The sequence below is a fragment of the Anopheles maculipalpis genome, chromosome X (assembly GCF_943734695.1).
Source record: "Anopheles maculipalpis chromosome X, idAnoMacuDA_375_x, whole genome shotgun sequence".
In the NCBI taxonomy this organism is placed as follows: domain Eukaryota; kingdom Metazoa; phylum Arthropoda; class Insecta; order Diptera; family Culicidae; genus Anopheles; species Anopheles maculipalpis.
The window spans coordinates 3759913-3781948 of NC_064870.1; the positions used below are offsets into that span (position 1 = coordinate 3759913).

Sequence of the window (22036 nt, forward strand, 5' to 3'; positions counted from 1 at the left end):
CATGCAAACCTTTATCCCGGCGACAAAAAATACACACACCTATCCCCTAGCAAATGGTACCAATCAAAACAATGGGAAGATGCGATCGAATTACGGTCGGGGAGTTTGCAATTTTCGGCACAGTCGACCAGGATACGTCCTCCGGTTGGGATACATACTTTGAAGAACTGCCAAGCACCTCTATTTTACGGGCAGCGCAGTGAACGATTTGCTTGGAAACTAAGCACCCAACGTGAGGTCTTTCCAGGCAATAGATCATCATCTGGACATCTGGAGCAGGTAGGTAAATCGGCTACATTCACATCAAAACCGGCTCCTCGGCCGGCCAAGTGCAAAATGCTCGTCCGGTAGGCGTGTGGGAGGGCGCGAACACGAAACCCCAACCACACGGCAGAGAACACGAAACTATCTGCCAAAGTCACGTTCTAAGCGGCTGATCGGGTGTGGCAAGTGATTTCTGCGGCACGTATCAGTTGACGGCGCGGTTTGACATTAATAGCCACACTTATTGCCTGAGGCAAGATGAACATGGAGCAGATATCGCAGGTGTGAAGAATGAAGGCACTATCGTGTGGATGCTTTGAAGTAGTTGGGCGGGCGCACGGCTACGAAGCATCAGTGGGTCTGATAGGCGAATAATCGCACTACACATGTGCCATTTTACATCAAGGCCGGCACCAACGACCTGCAAACACTCAAAATCCTAGCAGCCGCTAAGTGTAGTAGGAAGTGCTCTTAAACCCTCTTTCCCACACCGCCTATAGCGCACAAATTGATCATCAGCACTGGCCTCAGACATCAGTGAGAAATACACCTACCGGGGGTCTACTACCGGCAACGTGACGTACTGTCGGCATCGGCAAGGGAACTTCCAGCGCGTGCGGTAATGATGTACAATGTCGTCCGCCATGGGGGGAAGATTTCACAAAGTATTGATGATCTTGATAAGCTGATTGCTCCCAATCGGTAGCGTAAAATAGCTTTATAGTATACGCTTTTGTTTTTTCCACTGCATACAGTCTGCAGAGTCAGTAGTCGAAGGTACACGGCACAAGCAAAACAACACGCATCTGTGCATTGTGGATCGTTACCGCGCGTCCAAAGATAAGCATGGTGGATCGGTTCCCGACACCGAGTGACCGAGGCTGTAGAATATATAAATCGATTGATAACCGTACGTGCGCGGGCCTGCTAAATTGTGTAATTAATCGCACCAATCGATTCCTCCCGGTGATCTAGGGCACGGTACCGTCATTACGGCATCACCCTCTTTTTGGCAGGTTTATCTTGGCACACTTCTCCTGGAGCGGGAGCATCGTCTGATCAGAGGAGCAACTGCTACATGAAGGCATACAGCAATGAAGTCGGAAAAGTTGATACCAAACTCTAGTGAGCATGCCAGCGAGAAGGGACTGGAACAAACAAAGACTGAAAATGGCAATAAAAAGCGGACCAAATTGCCTAAGAACCGATCACAGCTTGGCAAAGACTTTGTCGCACCGGATGGTGGTTGGGGCTGGATGGTGGTATTGGCTGCTGGATGTTCCAATGTAAGTATGGCTCAGTTCGCGTATCTACTACCGGTTTGCTGGACGCATTCTTTCCCCTCCTCCATTTCTGCAGCTCTGCACATTCCCAGTGCTACAGCAGTTTGGTCTGCTGTTCCGGGATCGGATGACCGAACTGTCCATCAGTGCGTCTGAGGTGACGACCATCATCAACACACACTCAGCACTAACATCGATCGTAGGCTTAGCAAATGGTCCCATGTTCCGATTGTTCACGTACCGCCAGGTTGCATTCTTCGGCGCACTGCTAGTAGGAATTGCGGTCTCACTCACGTCTCTAGCGGATAGTTTTTTCGAGTACATGATCACCTTCGCAGTACTTTACGGTGCCGGTGTCGGTATCAATGCATCCGCCAACTCGCTAGCACTCAATACCTACTTCAAGCAGAAGCGTCGCATCGCAACCGGCTTCGCGTGGACACTGACCGGGCTCGGACCGATCGTTGCGCCGCATCTCGTAACCTTGCTGCACCGGCATTTCAGCGTCAACCATACAGTGCTGATCTTCGGAGGGTTCGCGATGAATGCGGTCGCGTTCGCGCTGCTCTACCAGCCCGTCCAATGGCACTCCAAATCTCCACTATCAACGTCCGAACCGGATGAAGCTAACCTACCAACAACTCCGCCACCGAGCGAACGCTGCATCTACTGTCAAACTGCACAAGATCCGGAAGCGGTCCCATTCAACACACTGCCCATCGAGCGATCGCAGCAAGATCTGCTCGCTTACGATGCCGCCGTCGACACGGGTACTCCGATGTTGTCCCGCGCAAACGATGGTTGGTACTCGCGCAGTTCGCTCCGCTCACTGTACAGCTCCCGGCACAGTCTTACCACACCGCGCATACTCTCCCATCGCCCATCCGTGCTGAGCCTTAGCGATACGCGAGCGTTCATTGCGATCCCTGCAAAGGATACGGCCGCGTTCAAGATCGAAGAATGCCAGACGGAGGACTGCCCGGACGTGCAGGCTGAGCATAAGCCGCTGCGACGTCCGACAGATCCTACACCGTTGCCGCAGAGATCGTACTTCGAGCAGAAGGAGCCTCCAGTAGAACCACTATCCACGAACGGATTCGGCCCAGGGCTGGGCGAAAAGGATGTGCTGAAGCAGGCGTCAAAGCGACTCGCACAGCTGGTAGAAGAGACTCGACCAACCAACTGTACCTGTTCGCAAGCGTTACAGTCACTGCTCGAGGATGGGCCGGACGAGGAGCTTCCGCTCACGCTGCTCCAGCGTATCGTCATCTTTTTCGATCTTGATCTGTTGCGCGATCGCATCTACATCAACATTATGATCGGCATTACGATCGCGAACTTTGCCGAGCTGAACTTCTCCATCCTGACACCGTTTGTGCTGGCAGACTTTGGGTGCAGTCGGGATCAAATTGCGATGGCGATGTCGGTGCTCGGTGTGACGGACATCTGCTGCCGGTGTCTGGTGCCACTCATTGCCGATCGCATAAAATGGCAGAACCGTACGTTCTTTCTAGTGGGTGTAGTCAATATGGCGCTCGGTAGAGTCGGTATGTGTTTCGGAAGAAGTTGGTTGACTCTGGAGGCGGAGCATTTACGATGCTTTTTTTTTGCATTTTCTTCGTACAGTTCTAGCACACTTCCACAGCTACACAGTGGTGCTGGCCACCGCTTGTTGGATTGGGTTTAATAAGGGTCTCAGGACGGTGTTTATGGCGCTGGCCATTCCATCACATGTCCCGTTGGATCGACTTCCTGGAGCTACCGGAATACATCTACTGTTTGCTGGGTTCTTCTACCTATTTGTTGGTCCGATTGTCGGTAAGTAAAGCTTGATTATAGAAGTAGACGTAGACGACACCCTTTATATAACTATACTACAACCTCGAGAGGTCTCCACCCTACCCCATATAATAATAATAATAATAATAATATGATAATCAATCCTGCGCCAATCCTGACGGGACCCAGACGGGAGTTGATACCAGCAGTCAATCGAACTATGGGTATATTAAGCCGTATATGAAAGGTCCAGTTTTAGAGACGTCAGTGACTCGGATCCTCACACGAAAGGTTCTATGTCCATCCGAGCCCATTGAGGCCTGGAAAAGGCCTTTACACCAGAAACAGAAGTAGAATAAGTAGTCAGAAATGGCTGACTAATAGCTTCCAAGCTTCCAAGATCGTCTAGCGTCCGACCTTTCGTCAGCCAGCAGCGCTCAACCGTTAAACACCAAACAAACGCTAATACGAGGGAAAGTTATCGTGCTCTCCATGCGAGCCAGCTGTTTTCAATTGCGAAATATCAACACTCGCTACCGCCGCTTGACTTTTGCTCAGCTGACGTTCTACTCGCCACGTTGTGCGGTGCTCGTTCTCTACTGCTTAATAGACAGCGGGATGAGTCAACTTACTAGAACACTCGGTGGGAGTGGGTGGGTGGGGTAGTGTTACATGGTTTTGTGAAACATAGAACGACCGAACAAATAGGGAGAAGAACCGATAAAGTTCAACGAACGGGTCCGAAACAAAGGAACTTCGATCGATCGATCGGTGAATGTCAAAGTTGAGCCACACACAGAAGAAACAAAACCAGTCCAAACCAGATGCGATGATGCAGATTGAAGGTTCAAACGATGCGCAAATTGCATTACTCGGGCGATTCGTCGCGCGACTCATCATTGCATCACCGGCATGAAACAGATGCCTGTGGATGATAATGTTGCCCCAACTGTTCAGCACCGGGAAACCACCGTAAATCAGCTGTGGGTTGTGCAGTTTTAATGCGCTCTCTCCTGTCTCTCATCTCCTGTCATCTAGTTCATCTCATTAGCATCGAAATCGTATCAGCGAGACTGATCCACGCGGGCTCACAAGGCCCCCCCGCCGCCAGTGCGTGCGAATAATTAAATGGCGCAACGGAAAGCCTTTCCACTTTCCACTTCCAATCCGACCAGACCGACCAGCAGCCCGATTTTAGCTCACCTAATGAGCTGTACGGCGACGGCTATTTGCTCACCATTTCCACAAGCGGTTCACTGCTGGGAAATTGATTTTCCCTTCCAGACGCTTGGGCTGAAGCTTTTCACAGTCGTGTTGGTACAGTGGATGGGTGAGCTGGACAGCACTACCATACATAGCGCCACACGCAAACTAAAATTGATCGACGGTGTGCCGTACACACGTAAAGGAAGAGACCGCCATTGCGAATACACGAGAAAAGACGCTTACCAGCTGATTTGGTGCAGAAGTATGTTGCTTACCGAAAAAAATGGGTTGATTTCTATATGGAAACGTTCCCTTACCCTACACACACACACATGCAATATGTTCTAGCCCTTCAAGCAACTTACATAAACGCACTTACCCAGCTCTGTTGGCCCTTTTTTTTTTGCTTTGTCGGATAACTTTTTGCTTTACGGGATCGCGATGCCACCAATGCTGCGGATCAAGCAAAATCACACGCACGCAATTCGATGAGTATATCTATCACAAACACACATACACAAGAAAGCACCGGAAAAGGTGATTTCGCTGACGGTGTGGGTTGATTGGGAGAGCCGATTTCATTCAGTGATGATCGCTGGCCGGACAGAAACTTTCTGCAAAATCACATTTCCGTACGGTTGACGCATTTTTTTTTCTCCAGAAACACACACACACACACACTTGCAGACTGCACAGAGCATAAATGGCAACACGCCCGCTTGTATGATGGTCGCCGGTATGTAAACAAAAACATAAACGATGCGCGTGGTTTTCTCTTTCTGTTTTCGCTTTTATTTTTCCCTAGACTGGTGTCCCTCCGGCAGACCTTTAAAAGAAAGTACACACGCACACACACGCGCAGGTAGAGACAAATCGGCACGGATAAAAGGGCGCTTTAGGGTAGCGTGTACCGTACCAACAGCTGCTAGCGTTGAACTGGTTTTTCGGTCGGCAAGGTTTTGCGCCCTTCGCTTAAGCTTGCTGCCGAATCTTGCTATCTCGTTCTTTCGCTCGAACTCGCTCTTGCTCTCTCACGCACAGACACGCGCTCTTTATGCTCATCCACCGCGTGCGTTCCGTTGCTATGTGAGGGAATCTTTGGCCAAACAGCGGAAACGCACACATGTACGCATCTTGCTAGGCAGGCATCGATTCAGTTGACTCGAGTACAAAACTACACTACGAGTGGAAAAGAAAAGATCGCTTACGATATCTGATCAGGATCATATCAGGAGCACGGAGGATCCGGATCTGTTTCGCACGTAGTTTGAGTCTCGGACAACGTGGTATCAACAAGTCTAATAAGACTTTCGATGACCGGCATCCTACGTACGGTTCATAAAGCCAACACGAACAAGAAGCAGTATCACTTGGCCTAATATTACTGTCGTCCTTGCTGTAATCCATGCTTCGATATGTCGGGGAAAAAATGGTCCCTCGAATGACTCGATCCGACACAGCTAGGGATCCGAATGCGATCCGATTCTCTGGTAAATTCTTGGTGGCAATCAGAGTGGGGTTCTATAACATTGAAGGTTCATTCTATAACGACCTATAATGGTTCTATACAGCCCTTCGTACCTTCGTACTTTGGACGTGTTCAAAGGTGTCAATCCGTGTTTTTTTAAAGATCTACTGGGGGGCATCTTTTTTGGTTTCTGCGTCGATAATCTACTCGATCCTTTGGTCAGCTATTACTACATGCAAAGCGGAACGGAACTTGGGGGGTCCCTATCACATCGAATCTGCTGACAGGGGGGGCTGGTTCTTTGTGGATCCGGGGCTCCTTACCAACTCGGGGATACAGGATCGAAGCAGTTGTTTTTATCTTTAATGCAATCTTCTAAAAACTAATCATTTCCATCCCTTCTCCCTCTATCCCCAGGCTACGTAAGGGATGCAACCAACTACGCTACCACGTTACACTTCCTCAACCTGGCCACCTACACGATGGCAATCTGTTGGTCGCTGGAGATGTACTACTTCACGCCACGACAGCGACGCTGGCAAAAGGCCACCGATGCTACCGGAAGCTGAGCTGCCAAGAGCGAAAAACGTACAATTCACTAGCAAGCTAAACACACAGGCAAATGCTAGCCGGTAAAGGCATTATCTTTGCCCATCAAACACGTGGCACAAAAGGCGTCTGTCATGCAAACTATGCTGGACAGTAACGTCTATTGTAAGTGGTAATTTTGTTAGATCGTAGCTGTAGATCGTAGAAGTATTCTCTTCTAGTTCGTAGATGGTTTCACAGGGTGACATTGAGGACAGGAATTTAAGATACCGAATCTGAACCCCCGTGCATAGTTAACCGATCGCTAAGATTGATACGCCAACTGAGTCGTATTCAAAATTTGCAAAATTTGTTAATGCAGCCTAAAAAAGAAAATTCTAAATAAGACAGTGAGGTAACATGCTCTTGTTGTAGTATTAATTCTATTGGCATTTGAGCAGTCTAATATCACAATATCCATTCTAATGGACGTAACTATATATTCGAGAAATCTCAAATGAGCGACTTTCAAAGCGTTCTAGCTTGCCGCAACTCTCTAATGCGCATCCACAGTGCGTCCTCTTGTTGAAAAGATAAAACTCAATAGTGGGCGTCTAATACAAAATAGGGACATTGTGTAGAAATGTTTTTTTTTTTATTAACATGTGATGCAATTGCAGACTTAGAGCCCCACACTTGGCATCAAACGCATTATTGGTTTGTTTTTGTTTGAAATCTTCCTCCGAGATCCGGTCTCTTAGTAACGGTAATGGTCCGGTTTGTATGGTCCCTCGGTCGGCAGATTAAGATATTCTGCCTGGTGCGGGCTCAGCTTCGTCAGCTTCACGCCCAGCTTGTCCAAATGCAGTGCGGCCACCTCCTCGTCCAGCTTCTTCGGCAACACGTGCACACCGATGCTGTACTTCTCCCGGTTTGTCCACAGCTCAATCTGTGCCAGCACCTGATTGGTGAACGAGTTCGACATGACGAAACTCGAATGGCCCATAGCGCAGCCCAAATTCACCAGCCGTCCCTCCGCCAGCAGGATGATATGATTGCCATTGCTTAGCTCGTACCGGTCAACCTGCGGCTTAATGTTCACCTTCTGCACCGCATTCTCCTGCAACCATTTGACGTTAATCTCACAATCGAAGTGCCCAATATTGCACACGATCGAGTCATCCTTCATGTTAAGGAAGTGTTCGCCCATAATGATGTCCGTGCAGCCGGTCGTCGTGACGAAGATTTGTGCCTCCTTGCTTGCCTCTTCCATCGTCGTCACCTCGTACCCTTCCATCGCTGCCTGCAGTGCATTGATCGGATCGATCTCGGTTACCAGGACGCGCCCGCCGGAACTGCGCAGTGCCTGTGCGCAACCCTTGCCCACGTCACCGTAACCCGCGACCACGCACACCTTGCCCGCAATCATCACGTCCGTCGCACGCTTAATGCCGTCCAGCAACGATTCCCGACAGCCGTACAGATTGTCGAACTTGCTCTTCGTTACCGAATCGTTCACGTTGATCGCCGGCATACCGAGTCGACCCTCGCGGAACATTTTGTACAGATTGTGCACACCGGTCGTGGTTTCCTCGCTCAATCCACGGATCTCCTTCAGCAGCTCCGGATGTTCCGCATGGACTAGGTTGGTAAGATCGCCCCCATCATCGAGGATCATGTTCAGCGGCTTACCGTCCGGGAAGATGAGCGTCTGCCGGATGCACCACATGTACTCCTCATCGGTTTCGCCCTTCCACGCGTACACCGGTACGCCTGCTTTGGCCATGGCGGCGGCCGCATGATCCTGAGTACTGAAGATGTTGCAGCTGCTCCATTGCACCTGGGGGTCGGGTGGGAAGAACCAACCAAAAAAAAATAAAACAGAGTCAGTAAAATAGTCGGAAAAACAGACTCACACGAGCGGGGGATTACGCAACCAAGAACGCGTGCGTATTAAATTTAGAACACGTAGGAACTCTCCATCCAAAGAAGAACCCTAATCTCTAAGCATAGTGTAGACATTATCGCGCTCTGTTACGCGTCACCAGGGGGGGTTAAGCAAGTCTGGTAATTTTTTTGACCAGCGTAAACACGCAAAACAATCTAGTCTATTCAGCTGCTTATCCCGCATCATAGTCTCGCGCCAGTTCAGATCAGCTCAGGGTTATCAGCACTTCCGCATCACAGCAACAGTGCGGGGTCTTAAGGATACTTTGACTCTTGTTTACTGTTTTTTTTTTACAACGAATTGCCTACTCCATGCTTTTTCGCGTCCACGTGTTGCTAACGTACCTCAGCGCCCAGCTCAATCAGCGTTTCGATTAAAACTGCCGTCTGGATGGTCATGTGCAGGCAGCCAGCAATCCGTGCACCCTTCAGGATCTTGGTCGGGCCGTACTTTTTCCTGCACGCCATCAGGCCCGGCATTTCGTTCTCGGCCAGAACGATTTCCTTACGGCCAAAATCGGCCAGTGAAATGTCGGCTGCGGGAAGAAAGAAACAATTAGGTGAAGGGTCTTCTATAATAACTTAGAATATACAACGGTACAACGGTCTCGTCATGGATGGTGAGGCGAGAAGCCTCACTCCAGTCTTTCATACGGCCAGGGCAGGGGTTCAAATTCCATACGTACCGGTACTCCGTACCTGAGAAATGACTATACAACTAGGTGGTATCAGCAAGTCTAGTTAAGCCATTTGATGATCAGCGTGAGCTAGAATATCATTAGGCCAAGATAGAAGAAAACGAACTAAGATTGCCACAAGAAAAAACTATATCCGGTTCTTTTATTCTTGGTCTGCCTGCTTTTGGCTTCCATGGACTTGAATACCATGACACCGAGTCAGGCATTCGGGGGTACAATCCGGATGAGATGCGATACTCGGTCTTGGTGCGTGAAAAGCCGGCATCGCTACATTTTTTCAATTATGAATCTAATTTTAAAACCGGATAGCTTCAAACTATGTAGCTAGGAAGAGGAATGCGCTTCTCCCCCTTGTAATAGTTTAATTATAAGACGAGTAAAAACAGTAAGGTTCTAATAAACTCGCTGCCGGTCTTTCCCAAATACTTGTAGAGATAATGACACTTCTGCCCATCTATCAAATTGTTTTCTTTTATAACTATGTGCCTGACCAAGATGGACCATCTGATAAGAGTTTGGATGGTTGAACAAATATTTACCGCAATCCTAAATCTGGCCCCAGCTTCCCAGATTCCCCTACAAACTCAAGCCTCCCGCTGTCCGCTAACTTACCGACTTTGTACGCTGGTTTTGCCATTGTTGTTCCTACTGTGCTTTGGGTTGCGCTGTTTTGTACTGGCTTTGATGGCTTTAATCGCACGGTTGATAGTAGCGCTTGAATGTCGCGTTCACTTTCACTAGGATTCAGGCTGAGCGTAAAGTTATAGACCGTCGGCTTGCAGTGGAGATGTGTTCCATATGGGGTCAGCCGAGCGAGTAAGAATCTTCATTCCACGTGCTAGCAAATGAAGTCTGTTCTGGGCTAGTGCGTGTTTCGACGTGCCGCACTTTTGTATCGAACTTTGAAACATTCGCTAGCTTGCCGAACGGGAGAGTCTTCAAATCTAACAAATTTTAGGTTTTTCATTAGTTTTTGCGAAACTTTGCCGCATTACGCAGAACCTGATGGAGCCACGAAAAAAATCCAAAAATTAAGAATAAATTTTTTATAATTGGATGGAATTATTTTCAATGGAATTTTACAGCAATTTTTGAATAAAAGAAAAATAAAATTTTCCTTGACCACAGCCAAGGGAAATGAATAGAGAGTTCGCGATACTCAAAGTTAGACTGGGCGTCACTAATCAATCGTTTTAAGCACTAATTTTAATTTTATACCAGTAAAGCAAAACGTTGGTTGGTTCGATACGTGGAGACGAGCGCTAGAACATGCTTTTGCTGTGCGCGTCATGTCGCATACCCACCCCTTTTTCACTGGGAGCGATCCACGAAGGATGCTTTTCTTTCCGACGTTTCCGACAGATGACAGCAAGGAGCTGTCAGTGCGGGATTCCGCGATTGCTCTAGAGCATGTTTTGTAGTGATGGGCTCTCGCAAACCGCACCCACGGTGCTGAACCGCTTCCGAGCATCGTAACTTCGGCTCCGATTCCGGTTAAATCAAAACCTCGGGACCGTCCGGAGCTGTTTGAAACCGTCCAGAGCCGCTAGTCGGCAGCCAGAGCCATCCCGGGCCGTTTGAAGCCGTCTGGAGCCGCTACTCGGCAGTTCCGACCGGATCCTCCGCTAAATCCGGCACTGTGACTAGTTCTTACAGATAAAGCTTTTCGTTTAGTCGAAGTTGGAATAACGCATCAATGTTTTGTACCAACGCCATGATTGAAAAAAATAAAGGGCCTCAACTTCCCCGGTAAAAGAAAAAAATCTTCGGCTGTTATCGTCCTGAATTTATTCACAAAACTACTCAACGCCTCGTTTATGTTTTATGTTTTTATGCTCTCTCACCCATCACTACACTATTTGCGCCCCCGTGTTTATGTGTGTGTGTATTGGTTCATTCTCGAAAGCTGTGCACGGGTACACGCGCACCGCCGCTCGGTACAAGCCAGGCGTCATCGTCGGCTGCGTTCATTCGGGCCCAGCGCCAGTTCATTTGTCTTGAAGCTCCCGAAGCGAACGGTTGTATGCCGTCCGTGCTCGCGGCCAGTGAGCAGTGAAACATAGTTGCAGGTATAAGAGAGAGAGAGAGGGAGTGATATCTGATCGCGCTTTATATTAAATTTTGTGTACCAAGTTACTGCTTTGTACCAAGGGGACACCTTGGGCATGTTGTGAAAAAGGGGTAAAGTGGTGCGCCGTTTTATCCTGCGAATACGAAATGTTTGTGTGTATGTGAAGCGTATGTGTGCAACGCGTGTGAAGATGGTGCGTGATCCCTAAGGATGCAAGTCCAGCAAGTTAAAAACGGAAACCTCAAAAAAAAAGAACGGAGAAAATCATCAAGCAACCCGTGCAAACATTGAAGTTCAGATGTGTCCTAAGAAGTATTTTCCCACCCGCAAAGGGGAGATATTCTCCCTCAACGAACCGAGAGACTGGTGCCGGCAGCCAGCGGATAGAGTTTCGAAAACGAGGAAAAGAATATTTCGGAAGTTCGAGTTGCAGATGCGTGTCCCAGGACGAAACATATTAACCACAAAATAGCCCTAATCACCTGTCCAAAAACTTTGAAATCGCTTAAGTTCATTTGTCTTCCAAGGAGAAGCCTATTTGGCAGGAAGCGCCAAAAGAAGTTTTTCTTGGAGAAATGCCTCCAATCGGCGGTTACGGGTTTGATGCCGTTTTTCACAAGAAGTGTACAGACGTGATCATTGTCTTTAGTTGTCTGCAAATGCAAAAAGCTCCAACATTTTGGTTAAAAAAAATTAAAATTTAGAAGAAGAGTTTCTAGACAGTTTCGGCAAAGTAACGGAAGAATTTTTCAGCAAGGACAGATGTTGGATGTACGATCCGTGTTGCGGTCTACCCAGACTTATCCAGAGCATACAGAGCGTTATGTTTTTCATGATGCTCTTCTTTTGTGTATCATCTATGGCTGGTTGGATGGATATGGGTATCGAGATTTAGAGCCTCAGGGGGGCGTCGTGGATGAAGATATCCACCACAAAATTAACGGTACTTTTCGCTGGGCTGACTTTCTGCTGGACCCTGCCCCTCCTTCTGTCTTGACTAAAGGCTTGTTGCAGTTTTGCAGGAGTGTGCGAGAAGGAAAATGTGTGGCTAAATCTTGAATTTGGGATAAGATAACGGAGGGGAAGAAAATGGTGGTAAATTTCCACCAAACAAGCAGCCGTCAAGCTTTTCAACATGACGCTGTAAATGGGGGGAAGGGGGGGGGGGGGGGGTAGGCGTCTCGGGTTTTTCTGCAAAATACCGGCGTCGTCGTCGTCTGTGGATTTTCCTCCATTTTTCTCCTCGCTTTCATTCCATCAATTGGTGAGCAGTGAGAAGGGGGCAGGGGGTGGAGGGAGGAGGTGGAAGAGGGGAGAAAACTTCGGGGTCTCCTCCGGGAAAAACGACCCAATTCTGGAGGGGTGCGCGCGCGTACTCAGTTACCGTACCACTATTACATGTGTGCGTGAGTGTGCTCCAAGCGAAGCTTTGTTTCGTTTGACCACATGTGTGTGTGTGTGTGTGTGCGTGTCAAGTTTTCCGACCACAAAACACGTATTGTTTCACAAGTTTCCTCTCGAAAACCTTTACTTCGCATTTTTCCTCATTAATAAGATAAATATGTTGGTCTTATCCACTCAAACTACGCCCATCCGTTCAATGGGTTCTTCTTCAGCTAGTGACACCTCATCCTCGTAACACACAGAACAATGTTAGCATTTTAGAAGACTAAAATAAAAACAGTTTTTTTAAATAAAAAAAAAATGACCGGAAGTAACAATTGGGGGGATGGAGGGGGGGGGGGGTCCACATGCCTCTCTACCGAGGTTTAAAATGTGGGCTTGAGAGAAAGGGTGTGGATGGGGTGCGGTGCAGCAGCAAAGCTTTTTCTTCGTTTGCCTGCTTGCGTGTTGAGGTGGCGCATTTGGGGTGTGTAGGCTCCATCTTCTGCGTTGCGTGCGTGTGTATGTGTGCGCGTGTAAGCCGGTAGAAATATTAAGCCTACATCCGTTTTTTTTTTTTTGTTGTCGTTGCAATAGTGGTGGTGGTTCGCATGTTTGGTGCGCGCCGCACCCTTAACAATAATTCCATCATCAACCCCCATCCCCTTCCGTTCCAGCCATACACTGATCGGTGTATCTGTGTGTGTGTGTTGGTTGTGGTGAGGCATAAAGGTGAAGAAAATTCGATCGCGTACAGGATTGGGTTCTATTTTCATTCCGCCACGATGAGCGAAGTACACACACACACACATCAAAACGAAAGCATAAGGGGTGGTTTTTGAAAAGAACCGTTGCATTTGATTTTTGAAGCGTTCAAAGGGGAGGTGAGTTTGGAGCGGTTTTCTTCCCCTCTGTTGTATCTTAGATCTCATGTTTCAACAAGCCTCGCAACGATCGCGGCTTGATAGGAGGAGAGAGGAGAAGCCCTTAAACAGAGACGGAAGCTAGACAGCGTATGAGAAAGAGACGGAAAATGTCATTTCTAAGCGTTCGTCGATCGTTCCCTTAAGCGATCGAAATGGAAATCGGTGGTGGTGTGCGTGTGTTCTCAGGTGTATTATTCGCTTGTGACGCCTGTCCCTACAGCACACACGTACACACCAAAGCGTCACGTCTCACCTGTGCTTTGGTGGTGGGTTGACCGGCAGAATAGGGGTGTGTGAGCCTTTTATGTTGACGTCATTTTTATGCCGCGGAAAAACACCTCTCTTTGCTGACTAAAAATTGACCCAAATCAGCGATTCTTCGCGGTGGCGGCGGCCTGGTGGGGACAGTTTTCCCTTACATATATTTTAGGAACCCACATTCCATGCTAAATTTACGGAGCACAAATTTATTTTTGTTAATTAAAACAATGTGTGCCCAGTTCTTGTGAGGGTGGTTGGGCTTTTTTTCTTATTTTTCATACGAAATCGTGTGACAAATCCGTGTTGTTTTGTGAAAACAGTAGTAGTGTGGTAATTTGTCGTTCGCAAATAACCTCACATCCCCCGTTAGAACCAGCAGGGGTGGGGTGGGCGAATGGTGTGTACACGTGTATGTGGTGATATATTTGGCTGATGTTATTGTTTCTTTGGTGCGTGTAGTTCTAAAAAAAAACTGTACATCGATTCCAAGTTGTGTTGCTGTGCGTGCCTATGTGCTAAAACCCATCATCAAACGCAACAATCAACCTGTGTCTCTGCTCGGAACAAATCATCATACGACACTAACACCAATCAAACGTGTTCCAAGGAAGGAATCAGCAGCAGCTACTAGAAGTATCCCAAGCACTCCCCGAGTTCAGGGAGGAAAGACACGAAAACCGGGCTTAATTCCGTGCGTCTAATGCTGGTAAGTGGTGGTGTAACAAATTTCTTTCCAAAATTTGTCATTCAAACATTGTAGTAGCGATGGGCTCGCGCACGGCACGGCACGTGTGGTTCCAGTTCCGATCCCAAGGAAATTCCAGCCCCATCGTGGAAGAGTCCATGTCGAATCCCTATAGAAACCCAATCGAATACCGACAGATTTCCAATCGAGTTCCTGTAATTTCCAGCTATTCAGGACGAGTCCAGAACCCAAGTAGAATCCGAATCGGATCGAATCGCAATCGAATCCCAATAGGAACGTATTAGGATTCAATTGAATCTTCGAATCGTTCGAATCTTCCAGCACTACTTCCATCCGGGGAATCGTTGTAGCCGTCCAAATCGTTTAGTACCTTCTTTTTTTTTGGGAGATCGAGGAATTACTTCGGAATCGACAGCGATTTCTATTTCGATTTTGAATCTGTAGTAAAATCAGCAGCTGGCCCCAGAATAATCCAGAATAAACCTGCAATTGGAGTTAAATCCCGAGTGAACGTCGGGGAGATCACTCCGAATTACTGCGGAGCATTAACTTCGGCGTAATCAGGATTTAACCCCGCATTACTTCGGATCCGACTACGGGAAAAATTTGGATTTACCCATCACTAATTCACACACGTCTAAACGTAAACAATATCCGCGCCAAGAAGAAAGCCGAAAGTCCTGAAACGCAGGAGATAGAACCCTCTTGTCTCCACAGTAAATGGTAGGCCGTCTCTAATTGTTGTTATTGGCGTGGGGTAATGTTTTGTTGCGCAATGTGTAATTCATTTCGTTTTCCCTCGATGCACAAACACACACACACACACGCACGTATACACCCTTTTTACACGTATTTACAATAACGGTGTGCATCGTTCGTGCCTTCACACATCTCTCACAGTAGCTGTAGCTACCGCATTTCGTAGTCGTGTACGTGTATGTATGTGTGCAAACTGCACGCACTTCTTGATGAGAAAACATACGCACTCGCACGCACACCATTCGCTAAACCACCCCTTTGGGGTTCCACGCATTAAGGGGTCGCGCGGGAAAACCGGTTTGGTTGTGGACAGAAAAAAAAAGACTGAAACTGAGAGCTGCCAAACAAACATATAAACTAAAAATGCGGCGTCCGACACGATTTGATTCGAACTTTCAAACACTGTAATGTGAAATAATAGGAAGAGGAGAATGTTTTCTCTAACTGCACCTGCTTCCGGTGGGAAAAAGGAAGAAGTTATGTTAATGGTGAAGGAAAAAAAAATGCATCAACACACATACACACGCACGCATTCCTAAACTGCATGCAGTTTTTTTCCCACCCTTGGGCTACTTCTCGCGTTTCTGCGGCAGCGAAAAACAACCGCAAGAAAGTTGTCATTTTAAAAACGTCAGACTGTAAGAATAAAGGGAAGAAATACACGAAACAGAAGGAACGAAAGAGGGCCCATAAATGTTGCCCGTTTTATGGCAAAAACCATAAAACCTCCCGCTGCCGAAGTGTGTGGAGCAGAAAGTGCAGATAAATGTGTCTGGGGCTTCTACATGTGTGTGTGTGTGTGTCTGCGTGTTTGCGGAAGACGAACCTGGGGCAAAATGTTCTTTCCAGTTCAAAAGGGTGTGCATCAGCCCACAACCTTTTAACTAAGCCGTTGCTGTGTGCACCGTGAAGGTGTGCAGGGGAGGGGGCTGGGAAGCGATAGTGAGCGAAAGGGTACGGAAGAATGCACAATGCAATTAGTCATCGGATTGGTGGGACTGCGAGGGGAGGGGTCTTGCAAAAAAGGAAAAGCAAGGAACATACTTCGTGTCTTAGTCTCACACTCACCCTGTTCTGAGCTTCTAGTTAAGAGATCTGGTCGGAAAGAATTGCGTCATGTTCATCGTCGCATCATCGCGTGCTGCTGGACGTCAGGAATCATGTTGCAGTTACAAGCTTTTTTTTTTAAAGCACCCTATAACGTTGCTATGGGATCGCTGATTGTTCGTGGCGCAGTTCTTCGATCTTAGAGGGCGGCAACAGCTTCGGTCTTCACTCGGCAGGACTCGGTATCGAATCTCGTCCCGTACACAGAAGCCAGAGTAATGTCATGGTAGAACCTGATGTGTGTTGCCCTGTCAGTTTGTATTGAGAGTTAGCTATAAAACTTCAAACTGATCCGAGGCCTAATAGACTCCAAAGTATTTTTTTTTTGTTTCCAACTTCCGATCGGGACCCGATTGTGGGCTACATCCTGTTTTCGGAGATAGTGAAATGCTCAGACTTGTCAAATTTTTTCATCTCAGCAGCATAATCCGCAAAGCATCTCTGATTTTGGACAGCAAACTCCAGGAAAAGGTCACTGTACCGTGAACCAAACTCAAGTGTCCCAGCCTCTTCATCGCGCTCTCCGGAAGTCGCTCATGGGTTGGAGGGTGGGATGATAAGCATTATCGGTTGTAAAATTGCATCCCGAACGATTACAAACGGTAACGAGCGAAGAAATGATCACCGGACAGAGGGCTAGAGCGCTGTATTTGGGTCAGCGTTTTGTTGAATGGCAATGGCAAAGGAAACGCGATCATCGCAAGAGGTGGGAACGTGATTGTTTTTTGCATTTTAATTGGCTGCAATTTTTCTTTCTTCTCTGTGCATGACTTTTATTGCTAAACGAGAATAGGGTTTTTTTTAAAGTACGACTTGATGATTGCCTCCTCTATCCGGAGTCGCTGCGAAGTACCTCCCAAGACAGGGGCATGAGTCAGACATTCTCATCTTGCGTTCAAACCATCGTATCCTAGCGGCTTCGACTACCGGCAAGATATTTGCATCCAGTGTCGGATCAAGCTCCTTTGCGGGTCCTAAGAAGAACAGACGTTGGAAGCCCCTAATGGAGCGAACCTCTTGTTGTCTCGGATGGATATACATCGCGAGAAAATTTGGAGAAAGATTTTGCTTAAGATGTCCCTTAGATCTTTGCTCCCAGCTCGTCTGAAGGACAAAAATGCTGGAGATCCCTTGGAATGCACAGTCCAGATCAAATCGAACTGTTTAGTTTGCTTATACTAAGATACAGCTCACCAAAAAGGTAGTCCTTAGCATCTGCCGTTCAAAAATGGCGATTGAATTTCTGTCCGCCTAGTCCACAACCAGGACCCTGAACCAGAATCCATCTGCGCTGGTAAAACGAAGTCAATGAAAGCCTGTAAAGGCAGACCAAGATATCTCAAGGTTAGAGAGCCAACCAAGAAGAGGTAGAATCTAAGGGGTGTACAAAAATTCTATACTTGAAGGCGCCTAAGTACAAGTAATCAACTTGTAGCAAATGAAGATATATTAATCGATTTAAAATGCTTGAAAAAAACGATTTAATATCGCTTTTTAATCACAAAAGAAAACAGAAATAAACTTGATATGGTACACGATTGGCATCAACAAGCTTCAGTGTGCCCCTCTCTTCCCTCTCTCCCTACCAGGCGAGAAAAGTAAAGTTGCGAATGAATAAATGAAGATTCATCGTTCTATTTTATCCCCCGATTGGATGGGGGATTTGCTGTGCTGCTTTGCCGATGCACACGGTTTGACATAAATAGAAAGTGTCAAGCGATCTCTTGTTATCCTACCCCCGTGTGCAGCGCATCGCGAAAGCAAAGTAAAACGATCGTTTGAGTTCAAGTTCGTGCACGGCTATGTTGTTTGTCTGTTTTCGCTTTGTGTCCTGTTGGATAACGTGCCAAGTCGAAAAGGAAAGCATCCCTAACAAAGCTGTTGATTGAGTCCGTCTTTTTAAATCAAGTATGTATGCAATCACTATTTTTAAACAGGCATATCACAAAGTTCTCCAGTAAACAGATCCCATCAGCAAGTCCATCATCTCCCCATCGGCGGATGCTGATGGAATCTCCATTCTCCATTTTTGTGCACATTTTCTCTGTCTTGTTGAGAAATATTCTTCTCACACCAAATTGAAAAAGCGAAAGGAATGATGCATGACATCATTTTTTCCCGCGTGGACGAAAAATGAGGTCAAGCTGAATGAATCGCCGATGTCGGTTCCAATTTTATTTCCCTACATTACGCAAAAATTCCCTAACAGAATTGGCCTTGCTTTTGCTCTCTCTCTCTCTGCGGTGTGTGGTCGATGAAAATAAATTCTTCCCATCTGTCCTCCCCCGAGGAAAGGGCGGGAGTCGCCATCACCGTTGTGGCCGTGTTTGTTTTCGTTTGTGATCGAGCGCGTCCTATGTTGCGACAGGCGTTTACGAATCGACAAGCCATGTGTGCGAGGCGCCGCTGCTTACTGTTTTCACCAAGAAGATGAAGCGGGGTATCTGCATGTTGACACGGCGCGGGTGTAGTTTCCCGAGAGCGAGAGATGCGCACGATCATTGCACGCCATTCGACACGGGATAGATGGAAGCGTGGGTTCTATTAATAGGAGTCCTCCGAATGTACTCACATTGAAAATTTCGATTTTTCATCGCTCTCGCTTCTTCTCTTACACTTTGCCGGCTTGTGCGTAGAAGTGTTGAAGAATGGACAAGTATAAGATTTTACTATTAGAATCCAGAAAACATATTGAAGTTGTGATTGGAGCTTTACAAAATTCGAGAGGAAAACATCTGCTTTATTCCAATGTCTCTCCGAAATGAATTCTGGAACTCTGAGATCAAACCTCTAATTTACTGGTTCGCACGTTCTATGAGTTCAGAATTGATGACCAACATGCGTATGCTGAGGTGACGACATCGTCCAAGATGTCCGCAGTTTCCATTCCGAGGACACTTCTTTCACAAGAAAGGGTTTTGGCCACTGCTTTCCTTACCTTAAACAGTGGTGGGCGTTAGCCTGATATCAGAACACACGCAAACAAATCACAACAGCGGCGTCTATTTGTAGCAGATCGAACCTAAAAAGAGGCGGCCCCTCGCCCGCGTTGGTCTGTTTTTGGTTGCCATGCTTCGGATTTGTGCTGTTCCATCGCGCTTTAGCCGTCGAGGGAGGTGATATCATCCACCAGCAAGCGTAAGTAGACAAATTCGTGTGCTCGGTCGCCCCCGATCATCTTACCGGCCTGACCTCTCTACCAAAAACCCGGTCAAGCGAGATAATCTCGGCGATGACGAACCACTGCCATACACCATACTGCCCTTACGCTTGCCACCTCACAATGTCTGGCGCAAAAGCCTTGGAATGTCCATTTCAACCAAACGGACAGATTGCTTTGCTTTCGTTGAACGGACAGACACACTCACACATCAGCGGGTAAGACAAATGAAGCCTCATATGTTTGGTGCGCTTCAGATAGTCGGCTAATGAGTGGAAATAGCTTGCCAACTGACAACTAATGAAGTGTCGATGGACAGAAAAATTGTCGAGAAAGCATTATAATCCTCGACCAAGATATTTGTGGAATTCCCTACGAAAAAAACTTCATCCTAATTAAAATTAGGACGTGGAGTCACTTTCCGTCTGCCATCTTCTTTTGGAAGCTACGGGGTGTAAAAACTGCTCGCAATATTTTGCAAACCCTGTCTAGACATATACGCGTGTTTGTCCTGTCCCTTTTTTCGTAATGAGTTTCATTTATTTTCGCTTTGCTCCCGTTCCCTGCTGCTGCTGCTGCTTCTGATAGCCTCGTCCCAACATCCGGACGCGCGTCTCCCGACGTCGCTTTCCGGCGTGGATTTAATTACTTCCGGGGTTTCTTGAGGGTGTGCGGCGGGAGCGTTACTTGAAGCCCCATGCAGTACGCGTGTGCTTGCCTGCTAGTCCATTTTTCTTTCGCACTCTTTCTTTGCTCTGGGTGGAGGAATTGAGGGAGGACCTCTTTATTAAATCCTGTTACGTCCACCGATGTGCTCCAGTCCCTAGACTAGGACGGCCGGGTTAAGTTGAATGACCTGACATATCTTATAAGGTTTTTTTTTTCGTGTTAGCTTGTATCTTGTTCTCCTTTCTTTTGACAGTAGCTCGCCTTTTCCCTACGTAAAATAGTCCTTAGTAATAGTTTTAAAGATCATATACTGAAGATCATTTTGACATATAAGTGAGACTACGATTTTGACGCTTCCTATTGCAATCCTACAGAGGTATTCTCAATCTCACCAAAAATTGTCAAACTCAACAGATCACATGATTGGTCTAGGGACGTTTCTGCCATCTAAGGTCTTGGAAAAACGATGAGTTGGACACACGTGTCACTTAACTGCACCGTCTCCTACCTTGTCTCTATGTTTTGTGACAAAAACTGCCTTTTTGAAGGATTTTCCATCACGTGAGTCAGCAATTCAAGCAGCGTGAGGATGAATAGAAAAAACTAAGCATTTCGCCCAAAGCAAACGGTGGGAAGTACATTAGGAATGAAAACGGAAGGAGACAGCCGCCATTAGTAGCATGTTTCCGACGCAAAGAAAACTCGTCCCAATGGTTTCCGTTTTGTCTTTTTACGTATTTCCACTGTGTGACTTTTTTCAGAAGTTTGACGCGCCCAACTGTCTGCTCGATCTGACTGAAATAGAATTATGCTAATTATTGTTCCACAGCATAGTATAGGGGAGTTTACGCTGCTTATCCACGCTTTCTCGCTGCATTGCCCAACTGTCCGGAAACTGAGTCATTACACCTGCGAAAAATGGTGGATAAATAAAGCATGAAGGTACATTGAGTCATAAGTCGTGTGTACTGCGCACTGAAAATGGATTTCCATTAAGGCGTTCTTGTGAGGAAGGTGTGGAGTTGACCCAGTCGTTCTACGACATTTTCATTACTCGTCTCGAACCAATATTACAACGCAAAATCTAATATTCACTCTCCCATTTCCTCACTCCTGTTGTTCAGAAATCTAGCCTGCTGGGATTGACGTAAGGGATTTCCTGGCCTCCTTTTTTTGTTTTTGGTTTCTTCCAAAGGAAAATGAACGCACGCTCACTGTAGGCAAGTGCCAAATGACGTCATATTATCTCTGCAATCATGACTGAAGGTAGGGAAGAACGGTGTAGTACCATTTTCCCCAAGGGCAAGACCCCCTCTCGATAGCCTCGCCCTGGACACACGACCGTGCACATGAAATCATACCCATTGGGGCGTTGACAACCCGCTGGGTGATGCATAATAAATCGTATTTATCTCAATCTTCGCATTGGGACATAACCGGCTCCCTATGCGTCTTTGCAGCTTCCGTACGAGAACACAAGAACGGTAGGAACTGTCTTGATCTATGCATATGCGACTTGATGATTACGCATCAGCTTATCGTACGGAGTTTCTGCCATGTTTGGGAATTGTATCTAGGATGGAAACGATGCGTCAAATTGAAGAGCGGAAGAGTTCCACCCAAAAAATGTCCCGCAAAATACAATATCCGATCGTATATCCCAGGTGCTCCATTTCGATGATCTGTGCTGAGCAATTTGTCATCCTCGTCAGCAAACCCGTCGCCCGTTTGAAATTTGAAGCCTAAAAGAGGACACTCCCAACAGAATGTCGCTGTTGAAGAGCTACCGGAGATTACCACTTCACAAGAACCAGGAAGCTG

At 47.1% G+C, this 22036-nt stretch overlaps 6 protein-coding genes across 8 annotated transcripts in view; 4 read left to right on the plus strand and 2 right to left on the minus strand.

Annotated features, from left to right (window-relative positions):
- The window catches only part of LOC126561385 (uncharacterized), a 390544-nt gene that overhangs the window by 354153 nt on the left and 14355 nt on the right, over positions 1 to 22036 (plus strand). The gene's annotated exons all lie outside the window — the stretch shown is intronic.
- LOC126557212 (cytoplasmic dynein 1 light intermediate chain 2) overlaps positions 1 to 22036 on the plus strand; it is a 367651-nt gene that overhangs the window by 298809 nt on the left and 46806 nt on the right. The window contains exon 1 of one of the 2 annotated variants that reach the window (XM_050212915.1): positions 13037 to 13040. The exons of the other annotated variant lie outside the window; for it this stretch is intronic. The gene's annotated coding sequence lies outside the window, so the exon portion shown is untranslated. Of the gene's footprint in view, positions 1 to 13036; positions 13041 to 22036 lie in introns of those variants that run through there. 2 annotated transcript variants of the gene reach the window in all.
- The window catches only part of LOC126562509 (uncharacterized), a 301387-nt gene that overhangs the window by 169346 nt on the left and 110005 nt on the right, over positions 1 to 22036 (minus strand). The gene's annotated exons all lie outside the window — the stretch shown is intronic.
- Positions 1 to 22036, plus strand: part of LOC126558897 (V-type proton ATPase subunit d) — a 401974-nt gene that overhangs the window by 45556 nt on the left and 334382 nt on the right. The window lies entirely within an intron of this gene.
- LOC126556230 (uncharacterized) lies at positions 1359 to 6576 on the plus strand. The gene is made up of 4 exons (XM_050211459.1): positions 1359 to 1550; positions 1624 to 3094; positions 3174 to 3365; positions 6418 to 6576. The coding sequence occupies exons 1-4, from the start codon at positions 1359 to 1361 to the stop codon at positions 6567 to 6569; spliced, it is 2007 nt and encodes a 668-aa protein (XP_050067416.1). The 3' UTR covers positions 6570 to 6576.
- On the minus strand, positions 7284 to 9814 carry LOC126557956 (adenosylhomocysteinase). The gene is made up of 3 exons (XM_050213888.1): positions 9786 to 9814; positions 8821 to 9011; positions 7284 to 8368 (listed from the first exon to the last, which is right to left on the minus strand). The coding sequence occupies exons 1-3, from the start codon at positions 9808 to 9810 to the stop codon at positions 7286 to 7288; spliced, it is 1299 nt and encodes a 432-aa protein (XP_050069845.1). The 5' UTR covers positions 9811 to 9814; the 3' UTR covers positions 7284 to 7285.